Source organism: Ziziphus jujuba, chromosome 9 (genome assembly GCF_031755915.1).
Source record: "Ziziphus jujuba cultivar Dongzao chromosome 9, ASM3175591v1".
Lineage (NCBI taxonomy): Eukaryota > Viridiplantae > Streptophyta > Magnoliopsida > Rosales > Rhamnaceae > Ziziphus > Ziziphus jujuba.
The window spans coordinates 15,600,166-15,625,206 of NC_083387.1; the positions used below are offsets into that span (position 1 = coordinate 15,600,166).

At 34.1% G+C, this 25,041-nt stretch overlaps 1 protein-coding gene across 5 annotated transcripts in view; it reads right to left on the reverse strand.

Moving 5' to 3' along the window:
• The window catches only part of LOC107427093 (serine/threonine-protein kinase TOR), a 33,214-nt gene extending 10,440 nt beyond the window's left edge, over positions 1–22,774 (reverse strand). Inside the window, exons 1-37 of one of the 5 annotated variants that reach the window (XR_007243197.2) lie at positions 22,485–22,774; positions 21,263–21,601; positions 21,116–21,190; positions 20,655–20,827; positions 18,011–18,109; positions 16,977–17,136; positions 16,695–16,838; positions 16,377–16,546; positions 16,093–16,297; positions 15,822–16,016; positions 15,316–15,468; positions 14,499–14,620; positions 14,265–14,364; positions 14,075–14,170; positions 12,964–13,094; positions 12,035–12,137; positions 11,713–11,895; positions 11,499–11,591; positions 11,353–11,388; positions 10,719–10,817; positions 10,533–10,631; positions 10,249–10,411; positions 8,964–9,088; positions 8,385–8,437; positions 5,523–5,646; positions 5,226–5,414; positions 4,463–4,621; positions 4,241–4,393; positions 3,939–4,010; positions 3,694–3,828; positions 3,513–3,574; positions 3,080–3,177; positions 1,864–1,973; positions 1,613–1,786; positions 737–802; positions 278–346; positions 95–205 (exon numbers count right to left, since the gene is read on the reverse strand). Coding sequence is in view for 4 of the 5 variants with exons in the window: in XM_025077729.3 (XP_024933497.1) it covers positions 95–205; positions 278–346; positions 737–802; positions 1,613–1,786; positions 1,864–1,973; positions 3,080–3,177; positions 3,513–3,574; positions 3,694–3,828; positions 3,939–4,010; positions 4,241–4,393; positions 4,463–4,621; positions 5,226–5,414; positions 5,523–5,646; positions 8,385–8,437; positions 8,964–9,088; positions 10,249–10,411; positions 10,533–10,631; positions 10,719–10,817; positions 11,353–11,388; positions 11,499–11,591; positions 11,713–11,895; positions 12,035–12,137; positions 12,964–13,094; positions 14,075–14,170; positions 14,265–14,364; positions 14,499–14,620; positions 15,316–15,468; positions 15,822–16,016; positions 16,093–16,297; positions 16,377–16,546; positions 16,695–16,838; positions 16,977–17,136; positions 18,011–18,109; positions 20,655–20,827; positions 21,116–21,190; positions 21,263–21,601; positions 22,485–22,604 (4,758 nt within the window). In the remaining variant the exon portion in view is untranslated. The remainder of the gene's footprint in view (positions 1–94; positions 206–277; positions 347–736; positions 803–1,612; positions 1,787–1,863; positions 1,974–3,079; positions 3,178–3,512; positions 3,575–3,693; positions 3,829–3,938; positions 4,011–4,240; positions 4,394–4,462; positions 4,622–5,225; positions 5,415–5,522; positions 5,647–8,384; positions 8,438–8,963; positions 9,089–10,248; positions 10,412–10,532; positions 10,632–10,718; positions 10,818–11,352; positions 11,389–11,498; positions 11,592–11,712; positions 11,896–12,034; positions 12,138–12,963; positions 13,095–14,074; positions 14,171–14,264; positions 14,365–14,498; positions 14,621–15,315; positions 15,469–15,821; positions 16,017–16,092; positions 16,298–16,376; positions 16,547–16,694; positions 16,839–16,976; positions 17,137–18,010; positions 18,110–20,654; positions 20,828–21,115; positions 21,191–21,262; positions 21,602–22,484) is intronic. The other 4 variants (XM_025077731.3, XM_025077729.3, XM_016037438.4 and 1 more) reach the window with 4 other exon arrangements.
• Positions 22,775–25,041: the final 2,267 nt, after the last annotated feature.

The following is a 25,041-nucleotide window of genomic DNA, read 5'->3' on the forward strand; positions in this document are numbered from 1 at the left end:
ATCCCTTATAATTTCTGCAATACAATTTGACATTCTTTTTTTTTTTTCATTTTTTTCCCAGAAAAGTCATACAGGAACTGTAAGTTAATTATACCTCAACGTTTCGTTTTGCTCCTTGTATACGGTCAGTCCACATATTACGAATAAGGGCACGCCGTCCTTCAGCGACAGGATTCCCAATAGGAAGTGTGCAGTAATCAACAACCTAATAAAATTCCCATATTATATGGATGTAAAATACGAAGTAATTTCTAGAAAAGAAAAGGTCAGGACAAACCTCCTCAAGTTCTGACAGCTGCTGCACACGAACCATATTGATATAAGCACGTTCATAGCTCTCAAGAACCTTCAAATAACAAATGCATTAGCATCATTATATCCAAGACACTTCTTTAACATTTGATACAATTGCATAAAATTATAATTTTGTTGACATGAGTTAAGCAACACGATTACTGGATAACATCAATTGATTTGACAATTATAATAAGTATAAAGAGACAGTCTAATCACAAACAAGCAACTTCATGGATAAACAGGTCAGTGGAAGGAAAAAATAATATACATATATACATACACACAAAAAAAAGCTTCTATATAAGCCTCCTATTCCAATTTATCCATAAGTCTTATATAGCCTGCATCAACATGTAAACTTTGGTTCCATGAACTTAAGCAGACCTATAAATATTGAGTAAATGCAAAAATTCACAAGGAATAAATTAAAGAAACTCACTAACGCTGCAAGCTCTGTTGCCAAGCACTTCCTAGCTCTCTCCAGGTACTCACGTGCTTCATCATACTGGTGTAAAAACAAAAGAGAACAAAATGAAGAACATGAAATGCAATAAGCATCAGATACAGTATGAACTGTTCCTACTCTTTAAAACGAACCAAACAAATCTTCACATATTCTACTGGAGTGAGAGGGCCAAAAAAGTATTAAAAAATATTCCAATACTTTCCTACAGAAGTGACTTAAAGATTATCCTTGATATGAAATCATCTACGTTAACTTGTTGGTGTCAGGCAGAAAATTTATGTGCTTCATTAATTGACCTTGTAATAAAATTTGGCATAAAGATAACAACAAGAGATATTCAAAAGCATTATACAAAGGATAAAGATATCAAGATTCATTAGCATGGTAAAAAAATAAAAATAAAAATAAATAAATAAAAAACTTTTTTTGACTCACTTTCATTTACTAAACAAATAATAAAATGAAGACTTTGAAAATGAAATGAAGCAGTTTCATCATATTAACTGGATGGGTTGCTTAATATTTTTCTACAATAAGAAAAGATGCCAATGACAACTTTTCATATATGAGATATCATTACCAGGCTTGTTTCATTTACAGGAACCACACACAAGAAACAGAGAAAAATAAAATAAAATAATCGGTATTCTGCAGATATTGCATAAAAAATAAAGCTGTATTCAGTAAAGATATTAGAGACAAGGAATAGGTAATTTCTTTATAAACTAAGGTAGTGATTAACATTAAAAGTTTCTCAGAAACTCAACTTAAGGTGAAGGATTGGTACATACACTCGTGCAAGCATTACTAAAAGTCAGGAAGTCAAGCTAGGGCTAGAACATATGGTACCTTTCCTCTACGAACAAGGAGAACAGCTCTGAAGAATGTCCCACTACTACTGCCATCACCACTAGTAGCTGTGTTACCCAAACCCCGAAGTTTAGTTTCATCGCCATCATCTAGTCTAGACACATATTCTGCCATTTGGTCCCACTCTCCCATATTCCAAGCAGCACTTGCAGCCTTGGAAAACCATATCTATTATTAATGGGAGGGAAGAAATTGACATTGATAGCAACCACATTAAATAATAAACTAACCATTGGTGCCATTTCAAGTCGAGCAGCCGGTTCAGCAGGGGTCCAATATTCCTTGCACAGATTGTTCAGCTCTTCCCATCGAGCCAATGCAGCAAGGGACCGCATCCGACCTACAGAAGACACAATACGAAGGATTTTTCAGAAACTAGAATCAAAAAAATGGTTTAAGAGGTTGATGTTCTAAACAAAATTAAGATCAGTAAATCCAGAAATTATTGATGCTAAATAGTTACAATATATATATGAAAACAACACAAGGGTGAGAATGAAAACACGATATCTAGGAAACGACACCTGGCATCTTAAAGATATGCAGGAATTTCAACAATACAAAAATTGAATGCTGGTAACACAAGTTTGAGAAACTGGAAAGAGATGAAACATGTCAGGAACTTTCACCAGGTTAACCAAAACAATATAAATACACTAAAACTGGAACTACAATGCAAAAAAATGCAGTAATTGCCATCAAATATTTATCTTACAAATTCAACTCCCGAGAACTAGCATGTAAACTAGGTTTAACAAATAAATGATATCACATCAATTAAAATCCAAAAATTGGTAAAGAAAGTTGGTGACTCATATTGATTATTCAAAGGCACTACTTAACATGCAAAATACAAAGCCCAACAAAAGAAAAAAGTGCTGCACCACCTTAATAAAGCTCTGTGTGCTAGTAAATATAATATCCGGCTAGTGATGCTAGACTTGGCAACAACGATCACCAGTATTTACAATCAAGGAAAAATAAGCAATTGGAAATCAAAAGCTTAAAATCTTTATTTTTAATAGCTTTCATTACTGAGATGACCATTTATTCTGGCGTTGAACAAGAAATTCGCAACTCAGCATCAAATGATTTACATGTAAGTAAATGCATAGTTATGACACTAAAAGCCAGTTTATTTCGAATAGCTATCCACTTGAATCATTATTATACCCAACATCCATGTCAAACTTATGATAGACAGTAGAAGAAAAGACACAAACAAGATGCATATAAGGCTGAATGCACCCATGTCATCTTAATGCACTCATTTCAAGTTTATCATGCAGAGGGAGTAAAAGGACAGATCAACAATTCCATATATAAAAGATTTCTTCTACTAGCATTGTGGCAGCCAAGAATGTAAATAACATAATAGAAACGAGAGAGAGAGAGAGAGAGCAAGAGAGCAACAAGAACAAATAAAAGCCAATATTCAATACAGACCTAAAGTAGCATCCAAAACAAGATGGGGACTGGTCGCTTGAGTGGCTTTTGCAGTGTAGGCCTTGAGAGCATCATCCCATCGCTGCAATTTCTCATACCTAAACAGGTGCTACTTAATGTGATAATCTGCTCTTCTAAAATATTTTTGAAATAATATTTATATCTATAAGAAAATAATATTTCATGTTAATTAAATTATAAAAGCCTCTAGGGGATGAGAAATCCTAAAAAAACGAAAAGAAAAAGGAACTCTATTCTATAACTGAAAAGCAAATATCACAACTTGAGTTTAACTAGTAGAATTGTAAACAAAAATCCCGAGATTCGCAGTTTTGTTCCTAAATAATATATATATATATACACATATAGATCACAAATGAATTATGTAACTGTCCATTCTAAAGCATTTTCAGGAAATACAAATCAGCACTACCATGACTCTTTCAGTTGAACATCCAAGTTTTGTTGAGCATACGTCAAAATTCCAACAGCAGCCTAGGTATATAAACCACCATCAGTAAAAATGGATGAAATAAGTCCAAGAAACAAATTTAGAGCAACATAACAACATGAGAAACATAGATAATGTAGTAAAACAAAACAAAATTCTAAACCTCATGCTGATGCAACTGATTGTTTATATGTATGAGTGCTTCAACCACAGCCACAGGGTTTGCATCCATCTTCTTGGAGCGTGCTCCCTCAAATTCCATTTCTTTGTAATGAAGAGCCTTTGCAAATGCACGACACTGAAATATAATATTAACAATTAAATTAAAATAAGGGTGTAAGAGAATTGCTTAACATGCAACAAAAATAACCGGAGGAAGGAAGTTTTTGATTTCAAAAGAAAAGGTACCTTTTCTGCAAGAGCACCAAGAAGGCGGATATCAATAGGAAGAGGTTTCTCATCATGTTCCATGAACTCCGCCTGAAAAATCAGCCAATTAAATCCCAAAACATAACAAATAAATAGACTAACAGTCTTGCAAATGAGACAAAATAAATGAAAGAGGCTCATTTCCTCTCCTCCAGACAAAATATGAGTTCTTTAAAGTACAAGAAATGAAGACAATAAGCTGCCTGAGTACCAATATCATCTCATTATTAACTCCTATATCTTACAACTATTACGAAAATTTATATACTGAGAAGACGTACCAAATTAAGAAGTGTAGCCAAAATCTCAGGAGGGATATTTGGAGATGAAAATGCCATCTCCATACTCCGAACTAACTGTGTCTGACTGGTCTCCGAAAGTTGTGCCCAACAGCTAACAAAACCAGCTGCAAACAACCCACGCCCAACAGATGGCTGCAAAAAGCTATGGATTAAAATAGAACCCCAAACTAAAAGTCATACAATTAAGCACCATAGCAATACCTGCAACTGTGCAAGCCTTGCACAGGTACGCAAAGCAGGAGAAGGAGATTCCCTTAGAAGTTCAATACTAAAATGCCTCATCCATTCTGCCCAATCTTCTTTGGTACTGCGCTGAGAAGCCTCCCCAGCAGTACGTAACCGACCATCATTGACCTGTAACTTGAAACAAACAAAAAGGAAAAGAAAAAAATCAAAGAATCTCAGAATGTTAAAAATATGAGATAAGAGATCAAAGAAAAACAGATCTAAATAGATCAGCATATCAGGTAAACATACAATTACCATATCAACTCACAATGACAACTATAAAAATTGCATGTTCGGTCTATTACAAAACATCGCAGTGATATTCCCCAAAACCAAAGACAATTTACTTAGTGACAATACAAACAGATGAAGTCATAATTTGATTGGTTGGAAGCCACAGATACTTATGTTTAATAAAGAAAAAAAAAAAAAAGGTAGGGTTGATAGGTTTAACAGGCACTTTATGTGTAATTTACCAAAATAACAAAGAAATTTAGATGCATTTGGATGCATGTAAATAATTTTACAAGAAAAATATATCACTGACATAATAAAACAGTTTTGACTTGTATAACATTAATTATGCAATACATGTTACTCACAATATTTACAGTTGATTCCTCATTACCTTTTCTAGGGAATTTATTTGGCATGCCAAGAAAAAACTGACAACAATAGGTGTAAAATACAACAATACCCATCTTTTACAGAGCTTATCCTTGCAGAGAATGGCTACCTGATGGCCTTGCAGCTGTTTTTGGATATCAGATCCATCGTTGTCATAAGGATCATTCTCCACATCATTCAAAGGATCACTAACAACCTCAGTAGAAAGCCTTCGACCTAATCGTTGGGCAGCTGTGCCTCCCAAAATTAGTGGCTCACGTTTTTTTAAGCGTACTTCAATTTCCTCAAAATCCTTATGCTACAAAAAATAATTATGATAACATCAATTAATAATTCTGCAGTTGAAATAACAAATAGTAGAACATGCTAATAAATAAAACCCAAAATGAATCAATAAATTGCCGACCCGCAACCGATACTTCGACATTAGCCTGCGTATTGATGGGATAAAAATGGTAAAGTCCTCTCCAAGAGCTTGGGCCAGACAACAAAGTGCATCGACTGCATCCTTTCGGATCTCATCATTCTTCCTGTAAATTGCAAGTTTAAATGGTTATGACAGCATAACCGTTCAAAAAGCCGAGGTATAATGAACTCAGGGAACAAATAAAATTTTCATCATGCTCATGCATAGAAAAGAAAAACAAATAAAAATTTGTTATGTAACCATAAATACCAAAAGCATAAGTTATTAGGAAATAAAGTCTATGCGTATCAAGATAGGGAGATTCATTTTGTAAAAGATGCGCAATTAACTATAGACAAGTTATGTTTGGAGGAAAATGACAAACAAACCATGGTTGTCAAGAATAACTAGGTCTAGGAATAGTAGCCAAGAGTGTATATTTAAGGCTGTCAGCATACGAACCATGGTTGTTAGTGTTGTACGATACAAGATACATATCCTAAGATATGTATCGATAGTATTTCAATACGTACCATTAGATGTATCAGAAATTTCACTGTACCAGACCGATAAACAAAAATGTGTTAGCGAATACTTCCGATACACCACTGATACGCGTACAAACAACCCCCACAAAAAAAAAAAAAAAAAAAAAAGCTGTCTTTGCCCAAAAATATAACTAAATAAAGAACAAAGAAAGAACTCGTAGGGAAAAGAAACAACACTTCGACTTCGTATTTGTGTCTTTTTCTTTTATTCAGTCGATATATATGTTTTCTGTCTACAATTTGTGTTACAATAGGAGTCTGAGATATATATGTTTCTGTTTGCAGTTCGTGTTACAATAGAAGTCTGTTATAGTGGGACACTGTAATATCATGTATTTCTATTTTCACAAATAGCAAATAAAGACACTAATTTACGTACATAGTATTCCTCTTAACTTATCCTTTTTCATCCCCAATTACAATTATTATTTACTCTTAACATTTATTTTAGCAGTTCTATAACTAATATTTTTTCTTTTCTTTCACTCTGTTTCTCATCTTTATGATAGATAGATTTTTGTGAAACATTAAAGACATATATTTACTCTGTTTTTCATCTTTACGATAGATTTATGTGGAACACTAAAGACATATATATATATACACACATATATATTTAATACATTAGATAAAATTATGTGTGTATCTTACGATACACGATACGTTACGATACACAATACACTTTTTAATCAAAACGATACACTATACAATACACATTTTGACAACTACGATACCAACCTTGCTAGCTGGGAGCGACTTTTGTAGCTACCAACCCTATCAAGAGTACACCATGAAATAGTAATGGGCGAGCTTAGTACATGGGCAGCTCAGTACATGGCAGCCCCAAGCCATGGGTAATTCAACCCAATCTTATCTAGAGTACACCATGAAATAGTCATGGGCGAGCTTAGTACATGGGTAGCCAAGTACATGGCAGCCTCAAGCCATGGGTAGTTCAACTCATGGTAAGTTCCTTCCAAGAGGAAGTTAACCTATGCGGGTGCACATTTAAGGTTTCAAGCTAAGTAGCATGGCAAGCTCTATAAAGATCAAGCTGAGGTGCACCTCTACCAAGGTTTCAAGCTGAGGAGCACCCTTACCAAGGTGCCGAGCTCAGGAGTCCACCCACCAACTTGACAAGTTGTGCACAACTCTGTAGGCATCCTTGGACTAAGGAAGACCACAAACATAAACCTAAATACATCAACCTAACATCATCACACTTAAGCTTATCCCAGCTGAGTTCATCCTTAAGCTTATTTGAGTCTATCCAACCTCAAACAAATTTAGCTCATTCCATGAGCTTACTAGCCTACCCAAGGTCGACCCACTCCTTAAGCCTACCTAATCCACAGTCATTATGCGAAGAATGATTGATTTAAGTTCATCCCACCAAGGGCACGCTCTTTAGAGGTCATCACAACGAGAACAAACTAAACAATGGTCATCCCCAAAGGAGGACCTGATTTACTGTTGTTCTGACCGGCCTACATGTATTACTACCCAAGAAATACTGGACTCAAGGTTTAACCTCAACATACCCTAAAAGAGCTGACTCTAATCTGTGGAAGGGTAGGATGCTCCAAGAATGTTTCTCAACAAACAAGTCAGCACCAGATCAAGACCGCCTGCAGCCTGATGCAAGACAAATATTTGCAGAGTTTACAGTCCCAGTATCAGAAAGACCTAAGTCCAAGTAAGCATGGCATGATTTAGTATGGGTCAGAAATACCTGAGCCTCTATAAATAACCTCAAGGACTCTGGCCAAGGCAGGTCAGTTGTAGCACAAGCTCTATGAATATCTCTAGAGAAAGATAGGAAAAGGAAAGAAGAAAGAAGCATTGTTTTTTGAGAAAGATATCAAAAGGAAATAAGAAAGAAGGATTATTGTTCAAAAAACTAGATTCAACTGCCTCTGCTGAGCTCGATCATTACTTTAACCCAAGCCCCCTTGGCAGAGAAACTTTCCTGGCTATATTTGTACATCAGTGAAGTTGACCAACTTGGTAGAACAAAAAGGCACAAAGAAGGATAAGACTACATAGGTAAAAGGAAAGCACAATATGATGAGCAAGAACATAATGGAAAATATAATATAAGAACCAAGTGGCCAAAGAAAAAAAAAAAAAAAAAAAAAAAAAAAACTAAAAAAGATCATGTTGACGGCCACAATTGATGACCACAGATGCAGTACATGTACGAGACCTAAAAACATCATATAGAAATGGAAAATTGAAAATGCAATCGTGCAGCTTATTAAATCAATTTTCAGAGGTACACATAGAGTTAAAGTCAAGGAAAGGGGAAACATACCCATCCAAGACCAGCTTCAAGTGATGCACAAGAGAAGATATATGACCAGTAACCTGACAAAATGGGGAAAAGACATTACTACCAAATATTGTATTAATAGGGAAAAAATTTCAGATAATGCCCTGTTTGGGAAGTGTCGAAAGTTTGAAGGAAACTAATTCCCAAGAATTTATTTACCAGGAATCAGTTTCCAAGGATTCAATTTCCTATGAATTATTTTCAAAGTGTTTGGTTTGTACATGGATATTTAGGACTTACAAGTTATTATTTAATTTGTGTTTTAAAAATTGAGGATAATAAAATTGTCTTTTAATAAAATAGATAAAACTAGTTTCCCAGGGAATGTTAAAATGACACTTTATTTGGAGGATTCATTTTCCACTCTATTTTCCCACATTGTGAGAATTAGTTTCCACTGGAACCCACAATTTCCTCCTCCTCAATTCATCCAAACCCTGGAAAATTTCATTTTCCCAAGGAATCTCAAATTCCCACTACTTTTGACACTTCCAAAACATGGCCTGAAAGTACATAATTCAACTGAGCAAACATTTAAGGAAAAAAGATCAAACAGCTAACCTGCACACGAGGGATCAATCTTGTCAAAGTTTTAATAGCAGCACGTCTTATCTCCACTGAAGCGTCCACCTTAAACAGACGAATAAGGGCTGGAAGAAGCAAATGCATATGTTCGTCCAATGTCCCTGCAATTTTGCAACAGAACTGATTAACTCTTTAAAGGTAGCAATAAGTAAATTTCACATTAAAAGATTCATGTCCGATACCATAGGTCAAGGTGGATTTTAAGCTTCAATATCTGGAACCCAATTTTTTTTTTTTTTTTAAAAAAAGATTTGGAATTTAAAAAACAGCAAATCAAGGTTTTGAAAACATACAATGGTCATTTTTTCAACTTTCGTCCTTTTTCTTTCCCTAGTTTAACTGATTTTAATCAACAGAGCTTCTAACAAATTTTAATATATTTTCCTTGGAAACTTATAATGTGTCCTACATTCATATATACTTTTAGCCGTAATATGAAGCTATAGGATGTACTAGAAAAAATTCTCACTTCGTGAATATTGCTATTCAGCATGAAAAATCACCTGGGCAAGACATGCTACGGGAGCTTAATTATTTATCTTGACTTATATTTTAAATAAATGACAAATTGTGGTCCACTTACTGCTGGAATACCTAACCAGTGATGTAAAGTTTTTAATAAAATTATCTAAGATTGGTTCAAAGGATCTCCTCATATATATATGCTAATTAACAATGTACTTGAACTTTTGAGGTCGATAGTACCTTAACATGGCATCCCAGCTAGATGTCCTAAATTCAAATCCCTACTTCCAAAACTCTCCAAAGATTCAATTTATTATTTTTCATGTTGGGGCGACCTTTTTAATCTGCATAAGGGATCCAAATATGTGGCCCAAAAGAGATATAATCCAAAAGTCCATATGCTAGGATCCAATATGTAACAACAAAAATTACAACCCACAAGCTGTCAAGGCTCACACATATAGATGGAGCTTCAGAAGTCTAAAAATCATTCTCAACTCATCTCCCACAATCTTGAGTCCTTAGGAAAACTAGTGCTTTAAAGTACCGCAAAGTTATGGTTGTTTGTATGGTTTTATGGTTAATCTAGCTTCCCTAATGTTTGGTAATTTATAGCTATGCACATGTAAGACCCACTTTTCATCCTGTTATTTGATGGGACTACATGTTAGGAAGTTGTTAAGTATGCATTTGTGTTAATTTGATATGCACAGTTGAGCCCACTGGCTGACTGTTCAAGCTTTTCACGTTGACAGTAACATTACACACAAAATATCAAGAAACAAGGAGCACTAACCACCAAAAACTTCAAGAGTGCGGAGGATGTCAAGAACATAGGTATAGTTGTTATAGCGTTCTGAATCACTTAAAACTTGAATACAACAGGGAAGAATAACAGGAAGATATGTTCTGAACTCATCATTGAGAGCCAAGCAGAGCTGTTCCACTAGATGCAGAACCTGCAGAAAACGAGTCAAATTAAACGTATACAAGAAAAATAATTGCAATAGAAAAGATGTTCAAGGAAACATGTTTTACAACAGGACTAAGAGGTGAGTCTGCTTAAACAAACAATCTTACAGGATAGCCAAGTGCAGGACGGTTGGCAGCTGGGAAACTGAAGGATGACCATAAGTCCGAAATAAGAGACAGCAACTCTTGCAGATATTTTCGAATGTGCTACACAAGACATTAAACTCATATATGGTCCCTAGAAATATCTCCACGGTAAAAAAATGCATGAAACAATATAATATCATAATATACCTGACGAACAATAGACACTAGAGTTCCTAGCTTCCATGTTATAAAATCCTTTAAGGCGTCATCGCACGTGCGAACTGTATGAAACAGATCAGGCAAAACCTAAAAAAAGAAGCAGTAGAAAGCCGTTAGGTTGAATAAGTCCATAATGCTGATTAAGGAAAATAAATCCAAAGACCACAATATATCAGTCTTAACTTTACCACAACATTTGGAACTAAAGAAATGAACAGACAAACAAAATCTCCCATTAAACAAGTAACCCTTCAAAGGACACTTTTGAATCATTAATAAATTTAAAGAAGACAGACTTGTACATTGACAACATTCACACGTTACTCTTGTGACATTCCTTAGGCATGTAGTTTTCTCTTTGGCCAACATAAAAGAAAAAATATTTAATCAACATAATGAGAATTTAGAATCAATATTTCATAATTTGATATTATGAACTTAAAAATGAAGAGTAATACTATGTCCCCTCCCATCAGGATACTATTTAACACAGAAAAACCTATTAGATTTAGAACAAAATCCAAAGAAAAAGAAGAAATAAACAGCATTATATCAATAAGATGAAGGAACAACATTTAATCCTTCACACTAAAGTGAGATGCAAATGATTTTATATACCAACCTTGGGCAAGTACGGGACGCAACCAAGACCCATTGACTAATCTCGCAACCAAAAAGAACAATGGTGTAAAATTCAGACGTCAAGAAAATCAAAAAGATTTATGCGTAAAACGTATGGACAAAACATGGTTCCCTTATTTAGCATACCTTGAATATGAACATAAGAGATCCAACAACCTTTAGGTGGTAACTAGCAAGCGAAGGATCCCTAAGTATTCGCATGAGAGAGTTGATTGCAACCTGTAGTAGAAATATATTGTATAACAAAGGTGTAAAAGATCACACATCACACTGACATAGCACTGACTCGAATAGGCAGACAAACATTCTACAAGCAAACATAACAAAGTCCTATTACTACCGTGGAAAAATAATCTTCAGATGTTGCAAAAGATGGCCACAGGTCCACAGGCAGCTCATCCACAGACTGAATGTGTTGACCAGAATCACTGGCAGCTCGAGCAACATCTCCATGTGGGCCAGGCAGGCTAAGCTGATTTCTTTTATGTGAATGAGGATCCAAAGCACCCATAATCCCAAGAACCTGGTAAAGCTCAAGAATAATTTTAGCATAAGAAAATTCATCAGACTATAACTAAGCAATATTTATTTGTTTTATAATTTTACTAGGTCAAAATAAAAAATTTGCATTCCATTACGAAATATAGCTCAAGAGTAGCTACCTTCAGTACTTCACGTCTAGTAGACCATGCTAACTCACCATTCAGCAACTTCAAGAGTAAGCCAAGTAGTTGTGGATACTCATTATACGGAGTTATGACATATCTGTCATATTTGCACAACAAACAATTTCCCATAAAAAAATATAGAAAACTAAAAATTGATGAAAGTTTCACATTCTTTTGTTTTAAAGGAAACAAAACTTTCTATTGAAAATACATGACTCACACATTTCAATCAGAAATCAATAAACACCAAATTTAATCAATTTCATTTATAAGGATCAAAACACTTCTATTAAAAATACATGGCTCTCACATTTAAATCAGTGAACACCAGAGTTAATCAGTTTAATTTACAAGGATCAAAAATTGAATCTCAACTATCAAACATAATTTAACTTGACTAATGTAGAAGTATAAAAGAGGGTACTCCACACACTGAGGCCCATGCATGAAAGGGGAGTGTCAAGTATAAACATAAATAATGGCCAACTACCTAAAAGTACTTTAAAAAAGAAGATTTAGTGCTGGGATAAATAAAATGAAATAAAGATAATATTCTGAGAAACTTAGTCTAATAGTTACCAATCCAAGCCGCATTAAATTTTTGTTCCGACAAAAATTTTAAGTCTGAATATATATTACGAGTCAAATACATATCAAAACCAAAAAGATCCACTAGTTATGGGGTATCTTTAAATCCCTTACATTTTAGTGGGCAAGTGTTAACTATATGTACCTATTTATCAAGCAAACGCTCTATAAAGTGTTATGCATTATAAAAATCACATTAATATAGAATTCACCTGAGGTTAATCACAGAACAATTATAACATGTATAACCCATCAATGTAAAGTTCCAATTCATAACTAAACAGAATAAAACTGACAGAAATTACAAATTATAAACCAAAATCAAAATGGCATACCCAGTGCTCTGTACAACTTGACCAAGAGTAGCAACAGCCACTTCACGTTTTGTGACAGCTGCTCCATCTAGTAAAGCTTCAACAATTAAAGGCATAAGTTCAGGAATGTATTGCCTCATCTCAAAACCACCCTAAACAAAAACCACAACCATAATTAAATAGATATTTAGAAAAATAATGGAGAAGTTACTTAAAATACACATCATCATAATTGCTCAATGAGTTTCAATTTGAAGAATTCCCAACAAATAAGATATTTACAAGAAGTTAAATTTAAAAAATAATAATAAAAAATAAAAAAGATGATTTAAGATGTCAAATAAACAATACCTCAAAAGGAGAGAGGGAGAGGAAACAATGATGAACCACCAAGAAAAGGACAATAATCACCCTAGAAATCTAAGTCTAACTACTGTTGATCATCTCTCAGATTTAACAACACTTCGAAAGATCCAGTGACCAGCATTAAAACTAAGAAAAAGATTATTAAAGCATAAAGAATCTCATCTTAAAAGTAATGATGTGGGACATTAGAAGATAAGTAAAATATTTTAGGAATTAGAGTTTTACTTATTTGGAAACCTTTTCTATTTTCAATTAAAATTATGAGCTGATTTAGTTTCCTCATTAGATTAGATTTTCTTTTATCTACAAATAGGCTTCATTGTAACCCAAAAGGATGATAGCTTCATATTGAATATTCAGAAATTTCTCCCCCACTCACCTCCCCATTATCTGTCCACTCTTCTCCATTTCCTCTTTCCCAGGTCATACACCAATTAAAAAAATCCAAACGAAACTACTTTCTCACAATGCCCAAATGTCAAGGCCGAAAAATCCTAAATACCTTTTTCAGCAAAATGAACAAAAGAATATCGGAAACCACATGTCTTTATTACAGTCCATGTAAGACACCAAAGGACAGGTAGTAAAGAAACCCCTCCCATGGTCTCCCCGAACTAGATACAAAATGCTATCATCTATAAGCCATACATTCTAATGAGGAGAAAAAAATATATATATTTATACATATAAGTAAATAATAAAACATATATATATATATATATATTTATACATATAAATAAATAATAAAACATAAAACTTTACAGACCACTCTAGCAAGATCTCCAACTGTCACAAGAACTCCACTAATAATGGCATTATTAGCATTGACGCCATTTCCCTCAAGAAGTCTAGCCACAAGTGCCTGCTCGACCAGATAGAAAAGTGTGAGAGAGAGAGAGAGAGAGAGAGAGAGAGAGAGAGAGTATCAAAAGGACTGAAGTCATATAACTTTAAACCTTTTGTATCGGAGCTATATAAGGACGGATTAATCGTTCACAGTTCCGTATTAAACAACCCAGCAACTTTGCACTTTCTTCCCTGCATTTGCTATCTACACTGCTGACATAGCAAGTAAAGTCAACATTCTTGACAGCCTTCATGTAGTATGAAGGAAAGCAATCCATTACTCATTAAACCCCCAAGTAGCAAACAAAATTATGTAACAGCAATTAGCAACCATATTACATCACCTTTGCTCCAGGAGTGTGAGCAACTGAATGAGATGGCGACGAAGAGCAGGAAGAACATATGCAGGATTTTTTTCCGATAATCTCCCAGCCAAAGAAATTGCAAATTCCCGAACATCAAAATCCTGTAGCGGAAATATCATACTATTTACTTAAACAAACAAGTGGAGCTCAAACATTATAACTCAGCAACATATTGTTTTTCAGCATTGTACCATGGCAAATCATCATCGTGTAAGAGAAAAAGGAAAACCTCTACAAGACTTGTGACCAAAGAATGCAAAAACGAATACACAATCTGTGATGCAATGGTCAACATCACAAGGTCGACTGAAATCAAACTTGATATCAAAATTACTAAAAAGGTCAATCACCAAAAGTGAACTGAAGCACCATTCCAGTCCCTTGCAAAAAGAAAATGTAAAATGGGGAATTAGGATGTACCATCCCTCCTTTTTCTCTATTGAAAGCTCAATAACATTTTTATTTTTCTGAAAATATTCCAAAATTTTCTGAACTGTTTACATAGAATAAGAAACCGGCTAGATTTCGAGGCTTCAGTCTCTCATGCCTACTACACTCAGTATTGTAATGATTCACATTTACTCCACAGGAAATTTACAGAAAATATTGCTCAAAAATGTTTTAGCCTATTGATAGGGAACCTACGATGCATTTATGCCAACAAGAGGAAAACCAATCATTTGCAAGTTAAGTTCAGTGAAGCATATGATTTGCAAGTCGCAGCAACCAGGAAGGTTAAACAATCAATATGAAATCTCCATGCTAAGCATGAATCTGAAATTATTAGATTTCTGACCTCATCATTTAAAGCAGCAAAAACTGCACTAAGACTATCAGCCTGTGCTAAAAAATCATCGAAACCGCTATTTCCATGCAGAGAGGAAAAGATTGAATGGCGAACAGTCATGTCAGCATCTGCAACAGCTGCAATTAGAAGCTTTTCAACAAGCTGCAGAAAGCCAGAAATTAGTGAACAAAAGTTATGAGTACTGTTTACATAATAATGACCCAAAACAACACTACCAGGACCATCAAAACCCTAATGGCATTATAAGGATTAACAAGAGAGACTCAGCCCCACAAGAAAACCTAAGTAACATAAATCTACATAATTTGTAACCGATAAACAGACTAAATAAGATAATGCTTGGAAACAGGCAACAAAGTCAAGGATGTGGGCCGTTGCATATGATATACAAGTAAAAGAAAACATGGCAATATGGAGGGTCAGAGGGGATCAAATGCGAACAATTGAAAAGAAACAAGTATAGATTAATGAAAAGTCATTGTTGCAAGCCAAACCTCCTCAATAAGGCGCCGACGTTTTCCCCCGCTTCTATTTGATCTACTTGAACCAAATTGAGAACATGCTAAACCAGAAAAAGAATTTGCAACTAATCTGCAACAGCATAGGGCAGCATCTTTCCGTATAGCTCCATCATCATCATCCAAATATAAAACTACTGATTCTCTTGCAAACTCAAGAAGGTCATGGCCCTAACAGAACATGGAGTTTCTGAGTAAGATTTCAGATGTAATTAGGATTCACATCTGATACATATATTATACAAACCTTGAAATTAAAACGAGCTAAAGTCTGCAATGCCAGTTGCACAAGGGCTGAACCACTAAGATCTGAAACTTGCTGAGGTACATTCGTCGAATTTGCTCTACTCACTCCTGCAGCTGGTCTCCCTTGAGGATAGTGGGACTTAGAAAGAACCATCGAAATGCAATCAAGCAGCCGATCTTGAATAGTAGGGAGCAAAGATGGAATCCTGGAATAGCAACCAATGTTACAGAGAAGATCCCCTTGGAGAATAAAGGTGAAGAAGAAAATCTATGACAAACACTAACTTTATGGTTATTTGATCAAGGGCCTCAACAAGCGTAGGGGATAGACCCGCTGAGAACATAACATCCAAAAGACCACGAACATGAGGTTCCATAGCAGGGCCCATAGCTTTTGCAATGTTTCCAACACAAGCCAAAGCTTCAAGTGAGGGTCTGCCCCTACGTGGAGCAATCTGCAGAACAAAAAAACAGATATGATTGTTGTCAGAAATAGAATGGCTAAAAAATTGATAGCAAAAACCAATAAAACCTCCAAACTACAATTCAATGATAAGAAGAGCTATTGTAGACTAATGTCAGTCAAAAATCAATTTGACAAACCGCTTCACGTAAGTGATTTGTAATTGTCGGCAAATAGTTGATCAGTTCTCCATCCAGAGCACCAGCCATCTCCCCAAGGGCAATAAACCCACTGGCACGTTCAGCTGGTATTCGTAGAACTGCAATGATATGGTTCATACATATCTGCAATAAAAAGCAATCCATTTATATATTTGGAACATTAAAACAATAAATAAGCTAAAGAGCATTTAAACTCGGCCATTTTGCCTACTGGTTACAGTAGTAAAATAGAGTAAAGAAGAACCAAACACAAACACAAACCGTTAAATAGTTTGTAACAAATCTATCACGCAGAAAATGAGCAATCCGAGGTAGCAGAGAAGTTATGCTCAGTCGGACAAGCCGATCACGATGCTCTAGATAGCGAAGAACAATTTCAGCAACTTCCCTGTACCTTGACATCATGAATTCACCCGTATTCCTGCCCATATACAATTGAACTACATATAGAACAAGATGATATAGAATGTAATATACGTATATAAATGTATAATACATTTTCAGCATGTGTTCAATTCCCACCGCCACATATTCTACAGAAAAAAGAGTTCCAAGTCACAAAGACAGATGCTGTGACTGCAAATATTCTTAGAAAGCAATTCTAATGGCAACTCAGATTAGTTTGAAGGCAAACCATCAGATCGAACTTCATATCATTTTTTACATATAAATTATAATAATCATAAAGATGTAGAAGAGAGAAGGAATGAACTCCAAGCAATAGCATGAAGAATGACTTTCTAGGATTTATTTGATGGCTTCACTTAAAGAGATTGTAATTTTGAAGTCCCACACAACATTTGTCTAACTGAATGGGCTAAAAGTTTCCTTGCTCTTTAGAAGCATGAACTAGATGGCAACTAGATGGCAAAAGGAGCATGGGGAAAAACCAAAAAATATCAAGCTGTTCAACAGCTTAATTTAAAGTTTAGAAATAAAGTTTCTAGAAAAGGGGGAGCAGGGAGGACATATTAGCAACATCCAAGTTGTTCTGAAAGAAAATATATGAATCGATTGTTGGAGTTCCTAAAACCTAAAAGTAACATACAATGCTTCCTCTCAATACCATATACAACAATTTTCCAATTCACCAGTACAGAACGTTCACATACAAATTATGCAGATACTTAAATTCCAATAACAATAACAACAAAGTTCACTTCATAGTTGCTACTATATTTGTCACTACTCACTACAAAAATGACATTGACTTCAAATTTAACATGATGAAGCTACAATGAATATTAATAATGAAATATAGAAAATAAAATTTTATTATCACTGTCTCTATAAACCTCAAAAGCTCTCCCACTGCAAGTAAAGACCCATGTATGCTGTGTACGGGAGCATTTTTACCCAGTCCATCTTGTGTAGCCTCGAACATACGATAATACCTGCCAACAACACAATTTTCAAAAAAAGCTTACTATCACTAATGAGCAGCTTAGAAAAAGAGTGGAATAGAAGTAAGACAACTAGAATTATGAATTTCTAAAGATTTTAAAAACTATTCATTTCTCATGCTTAATTTATGTTGGAGGATATTATGTAGACTGATTAAACATTTTTTTACAGGACATTTCACTTTTAGAGGATTTCTCATCCCCTTCACACTATATAATTACGTCCAATCAATAAAAATGTTTTTTATCAAGGGAAATGAGAGAGAGAGAGAGAGAGAGGTAAGCCACCACCAAATATCATGGAAGGCAGCGTCAATATTTTCCTCACCATCAATTTCCATTTCATATCCTGCTATTATTCCAGGACACAACATTTAACAGCGCTTTTGACTACTCAACCAAGTTACTACTTACTAGCATACCACAAATTTTGAAAGGTTGCATCCAATTTATCACATGCATATCAAACTATGTCAAATGGCAAAATAATTGATAACAGAGTACTCAAGTACAAAAGTAAATCAACCCAAATATCACCTGGTTAAAACAATAATAATAATTAAAAAAAAAAAAAAACGCCAAACAGAGATTTTATTTCAAACTACTCAAATGTTAAGCACAAGTTGGTGGAAATTATCGCAGCAAGGAGCTCAAAATTTGTGCAAAGGGAGATCCAAAGGCACAAACAAAAAACTATAAAATGATATCATTAGAAATAAAACACACAGAGAATGACAATTACACAATCAATATATTCATACACTAATGGCTTTTGAAGCATTTTATGAGCTAACACTGATATGGCAGAAGTCATAAAGCTAAGCTTTATTATGAGCGCTCATTAGTTAATTGCATAAGATTCATAAATAATAAAAGAACATAATTTTGAAACTTCTAGAAATGCTAAAAGGCCAGACCTAAAAACTGAAAACATTAACAAGTACATTTCATTAAAGGCAACTAGGTGGGACAGTCTCAACTAAATACTTCATAAAAATCTAAGCACGGTTAGAGAAAGGGATCAGACTCTTCCTGCCTTCATTTTAGTCCTAAAGATCCAACCATGCATTGTGACATCCATTCAAACATTTGCGTTCATCTATCACAAAAACGAAGGTTGTACAGCTCAATTTACTATGGAAGCATAAAAGTTTATCGAAAAATCCCAAGTATCTCATGCCAGCTAGAACCCATAACATGATGAACTTTGGAGAATCCAGATTGAGGGGAATGCTTGCTCAATTTTAATTACTAATTGGCTATTAAAAAGATTAATTGCCATTAAGGTACATGATTCAATGATCCATTGAAATGCAATTCAGATATGTCGAATACGTTAAAGCAGTCTACATGCCATAAACAAGCGTGTTGCATGAACAAACCTGTGACTACCTAAGCATAAAAAGCAAATATATACATATAACAACAACAATTGCAATTATTTTTTATTTCTATGAAAATATGCAAAGGCAGAACACACTCACTAATATGAATTTCAAATTAACATCGGGGTGTCTTTTTTCAAAAGAAATGCCACGTATTTATATTTTAAATTGAAAAACATTTATTGAATTTCTAATATAGAAACCATATCAATTTAAATTATATTTTGGCTTCAATGATTTTGGAATGAGAACCAAAGATATTATATGATTAGCATTTGAAACAGTTAATGAAAATATTCTCTAAGATATGGATGATCAAGTTGACCGTACCTCTAAATGTCCACAAAAAAAATAAAAAAATAAAAAATAATAATAAAAGAAAAGAAAATACCTCTAAAATTAAATTATGATAGCTCAAAATAAAATTTTGTGAAAACCAACTTGGACCCATTATAGTTACATCTAAGTATATTTTTTGAAACAAATAAAACTCTATAGTCCTAGATGCATGATAGATAATATTCAGAATTTATAAATGAAAGTATCATACATGAATGCATCAATCTACATGCTGCACATGCTTAAAAATTGATATTGCGTAAAAAAGTAGCCGCCTTTTTCAGAATAATATTTTTCTCCTTTAGTTTACTGGAACTCTCAAGAATCAAACCAGCAAACCTGCACTTTGACAGCTTAAAACTTTTTACTCTTGCAATAGGTAGAACTGTGTAATAAGATGTCTGTGGAAAAAATACACACAAAAATATATATTTGAGTACACATTTAGAATCTTGTGTAAAAGTGTCCACTTGCTGTCTGTGCTGGTCTAGATAAATACAAAATCCCCATATTTGTGTTACACACACACTTGTATTCCCTATGAAAATTAATTGACAACTGAAAATCTTGATATTACCAGGAAGATTGTAGCAAAAAATTCAATATTATAACAAACATAGCCAGCTTTGATATTCTGAAATGCTGGAAGACCATAATCCATTGATTACTATAGGAAAGGCATTACTAACATGCAACATTAACTAAAAACTAAGTCACAACGCAAAGGTTTTCCATTCTGTAGCTCAATTCTAGATTTCTTTTGAAGTTCTTTATAGTGTGTTAGTAATAATAGTTATGTAGAACATACTAACCACTGCACACGCCAACGCGTCTCACGCTTCTCAATAACACGAAGGCAAGCACGCAATGCCTCCACAGCTCGCTCTCGAACATCCAATCTTGGATCCCTCAAAGCAACCCAGATAGCATCAACAAATTCAGGTACATGAACATTGAATACAGTTGACGCATTTTCTGCCATTTCCTAAAAATTTGAAATGCGAATGTAACATCAGAGAAGAAAAATAAATGCTAAACGATTGCCATGGGAAATTGAAATCCATATGACATAATACGAGATCAACTGAGCTAGTCTTCTGACATGCATATGGAAAAATATGAATCCAAAAACTTATGTCTCTTCCTTATTGAGAGACAGAGGAATAGAGATGAAAAAATTAAAAAAAAAAAACAAATAAAAAAAAATCCATGTAACCTATAAATGTTCTGCTGATCAACCAGAGTGTAAAGTGATAAAAAGAACACCACTTACTTTCAAGATTAAGACAGCAGCAAAACGGCGATACTCTACTCTATCTCCACGCAGCCAATCAAGTGCAATTTTTACCTAAGGAAAAAAGGCATGTAAGATGTTTGCTGGTCCATAGCCAAGCTGCCATCAGCAGAAAATGCAACAAACCTGCCGTTCCACTTCATCCGCAGTCATCGCACCACCAGCCCTGGCTAGATGACCCAAAACTCTACTTGCTAGAACCAAAATTTCAGGATCACGTTTTGACTCAAACACAGTCCTCATGTAATTGGAAAACTTTGAAACCTTAGAGGCATTCTCTCCAAGTGCAACATCTATCAACTCGTCAATGGCTCTTAAAGCCCCTAAATTTTCTGCCACATCACTACTATCTAAAAGACCAGAAATCCGATCATACAATTGATCCATGAATCGCGAAAAAGCTTCTCCAGCAAGATCACGAGCTTCTTCCTCCAGATGTTTCTTTAATGCTAGAGAAGCCCCCTCCTGAAATAATAAAGTTTAAATCCAGATAAAGCAACCAAACACGCCTAAGGGACCAATAAACAAGCAGATCAGAGAAAGTTGCATGAAGCAGCATAAAGAGTTACCATAAAAAACTAGCTTATATATATTAAATCTCTATCTAGCAATTTAAGTGCACTTGAGAAACAGCTTTGTTTTGAAAATATACATATAGACAGGATAAAAACCTTTCAGAAGTACGTATGCATCACTTGACTCAAAGAAATTTATCGACTTATTTTTGCTCTGAAAAAGTAGCCACAACTTATAAAAAGAAATTTTGTTGGGGCAAGGACAACCTCTTACTTTAAGAACCAACAAACTGAGTATTCTATTAAACTAAATATAATATTAGGGTAAAATTGAAAAGATTCCCAAGAACATTATCAAGACATAGCATTGCGAAAAACCCAAGCCACCAATAAACAGTAACACCACCAGAGAGTCGACATACGAATATTATTTTGCAGAACGATGTAGTAGCTTTCCTTAAAGAAATTCCATGACTAACTTAATAAACCAGCCAATTTTCGATAAAAATTCAATATAGCTCCCCTTGGAGTGAGTTTTCAAAACTCAGCCAAGCCAAAGAACAAGACTTACTCTGTTCCTTAAGAGCACTTGGCCAAACACAAAACCCACTTTCGTTCAACAACCGTAACCGGAAACCAAATCAACCAAAAAAATTAAAAAAATTAAAAAAATAAAAACACAAACACAAAGTTTAAGAAAAATTCACCACATTTCACCTTCATCAAATGCATCTTCTACTCGGGAAGTAGAAACAAATTTACACTTTCGAACAAAATCAATCAAGAAAAAATTCTTCATTTTCCGAAAAGAGAAATTTTGCTCGAACACATACCTTGGGATTGCCACGGGTGCAGAGGTCGGCGAGGATGCGGTTGAGAGCGTCGGAGCTGCCACCACTAGGTCCAGCTGAGACGGTTCCGCCATAGCGGAGAGACTGTGCCGAGGTTGCCATCTGGCTTCCCCCAAACCCTAAACCCCCAATCTCACTCTCTCCTCTATCGTATACAATCTCACTTTCTGTCGCTCTCTGATCGTCTTTTATCTACGGACATGCCGACTAAAACATAAAAATGAATTTCTCTTGGATGATCTGTTTTACAGGGAAATAAAAGGAAATATAAACTCAGTATTTGCCTATTTGGTAGACCGAAAACTCGGAATACCCATCCTATACACCGAGTTTTTTTTTTTTTTTTTTTTTTTTGGTTTGGGGGGGATGGGGGGGTTGGGGGTAAATTCCTATTTCTTTAACTTTACCATTCGAGCAGTTATTAATTGGAAGAAGTTTAGCAGGTCAAAATTATTCGGTAGAGTTTTTTTTATTAATTTTTTTTGTCAAAAATATTTAATAAAACTTTTGTAATAATACTAAAAATTTTGTTTAGGTAAATTTCAAAATTATTTTTAGTTCTCTTTTATTTCTCAATTCGAAAAAGCATTTATTATAGCTAACATTAAAAATAAAAAATAAAAAATAAAAATTTGTTCATATTTTATTCTACAGTTCTGTAAGTTTCAATAAAATGATTATTATTTTATTCTACTATTTGTTTATTAAAATTTTGATTATCAAAAAAGATAACAAATTTTTCAATAAAATTTTACAATTATTTGATAAATATCTTAACAATTTTATGTTTACATTAAATAGCTACTGCATTAAATAAGATAAGGAAGATTTAAGCCACATCATTCTCAAATTAGATACAATTTATTTTTAACCAATATTGCTTACTATTATTATTGTTAATGACAAATAGCTATGAATTAATTGAGTCTAGACAAAAGTTAATGCATAACAAATAGCGACGATGGGAAAATGGTTTAGGATTTAAGGCAATTGCATCAGATACTGTACTTTTCTAACTATTCGTAGTAGTCTATACTTATAACCGTGCTGCGGACGCCAGTTTCTGAGTCTCTCTTTCATTAGCGTATTTTATGGCTTTATTACTATATTCCGCTTCTTGACAGCTGTTCCATTTCATGTGCGAGCTGGCTTTTACCATTAATTTTTTGGGACAGTCAGAATCTGTCTTTACTCTGTTATCAATGTGTCTAAGGTTGAAAACTTACGTAATCAGAAAAATGCCACGTGGGCAGATATTTGTTAAAATACATATTTTTCACTTTTCTCTACTTTCTGTCTCTGTACTGCTCTACTTTCTTAACCAAGCAACGTATAGTGTTTCTTCTAACCATTGTTTCCAGTCCATTACTCAACCTTCTCTTATCCATATTTCTTTTGTATTTTCTAATATATGGTCAGTATCTACTTCTACGTTCTTCCTCTAGTCTTTGTTTTGCTCTTTTTACTCTTCCATCATCCCACCAACAGGCTTCTATTCAACTGCAATTTGAAAGGCTTTAGAAGACCTGGTATAATATATTGGAAAAATCTTCAGCAATCTATTATCTGTTGAATATGCGAACATATCATTTTAAACCTACAACAAAAAAGAAAAAAAAAATGTGCGCTAAGACGTGTCATTTCAAATTTGCAACAAAAAAAATGCAATAGGAAGAAAAATATGCATCAAGGTGTGTCACATCAAACCTGCAATAGTTTAAAGAAAAAAAGAAAAAATGTGTACGAGGACATGCTACTTTACCAATTGAATCAAACTACTTAGACAATTATATTGATTATTAAAAATCACTACTTGTACAATTGTATTGATTATTGGGGAACAAAATAATTAAAAAGTTCAATTGCATTAATAATTAAAAAACTTTAAAAATAAAATTTCAACTTAAAACAATAGACACAATAATCTAATGAAAGTAAGTTCTAATAAAAATATATTGAATAGTTTAAAGTGTTGTAGTTGCATGTAGAGAAGTGTCTAAAGATCTGTTCAAAGCCAATAGAGCTTCAATTTATATAAAAAAAAAGTTGGCTCAAATACTTCACATGTTTCCGATACGCGACTTTTATAAACTTCAATTTTACAATTTTAATTTACATAGGTCCAAGTCATATAACCCTCTCCAATAAATATGGAACTATTATCAATTAATTAATCTTTAAAAATATAATATTTCAATAAATTAAAATATTAATTTGGATAATTAACATTATAATCCAAACATTGTCCTTTTTGCTTTGTGATTATGTAGTAGAATGAAAAAATTGAAAAACAATATGCAAGTTTGTGCAACTTTGTGCAAGTTTCATACCAACCACATTGACTTGCCAAAAATTATCTATATCATTTTATTTGCTAATTAATTGCATGACCATGTTTTCTAGCACAAATATTACATGCGGCAATCCTATACTAATTCCCTTGCCCATGTCATGTGCTAAATGATCATGCTAAAGGTTTCATAAAAATGCTTTACATTGCCTTTATTATTGATGTCAAGATTGTCAAACCTATGCTCTC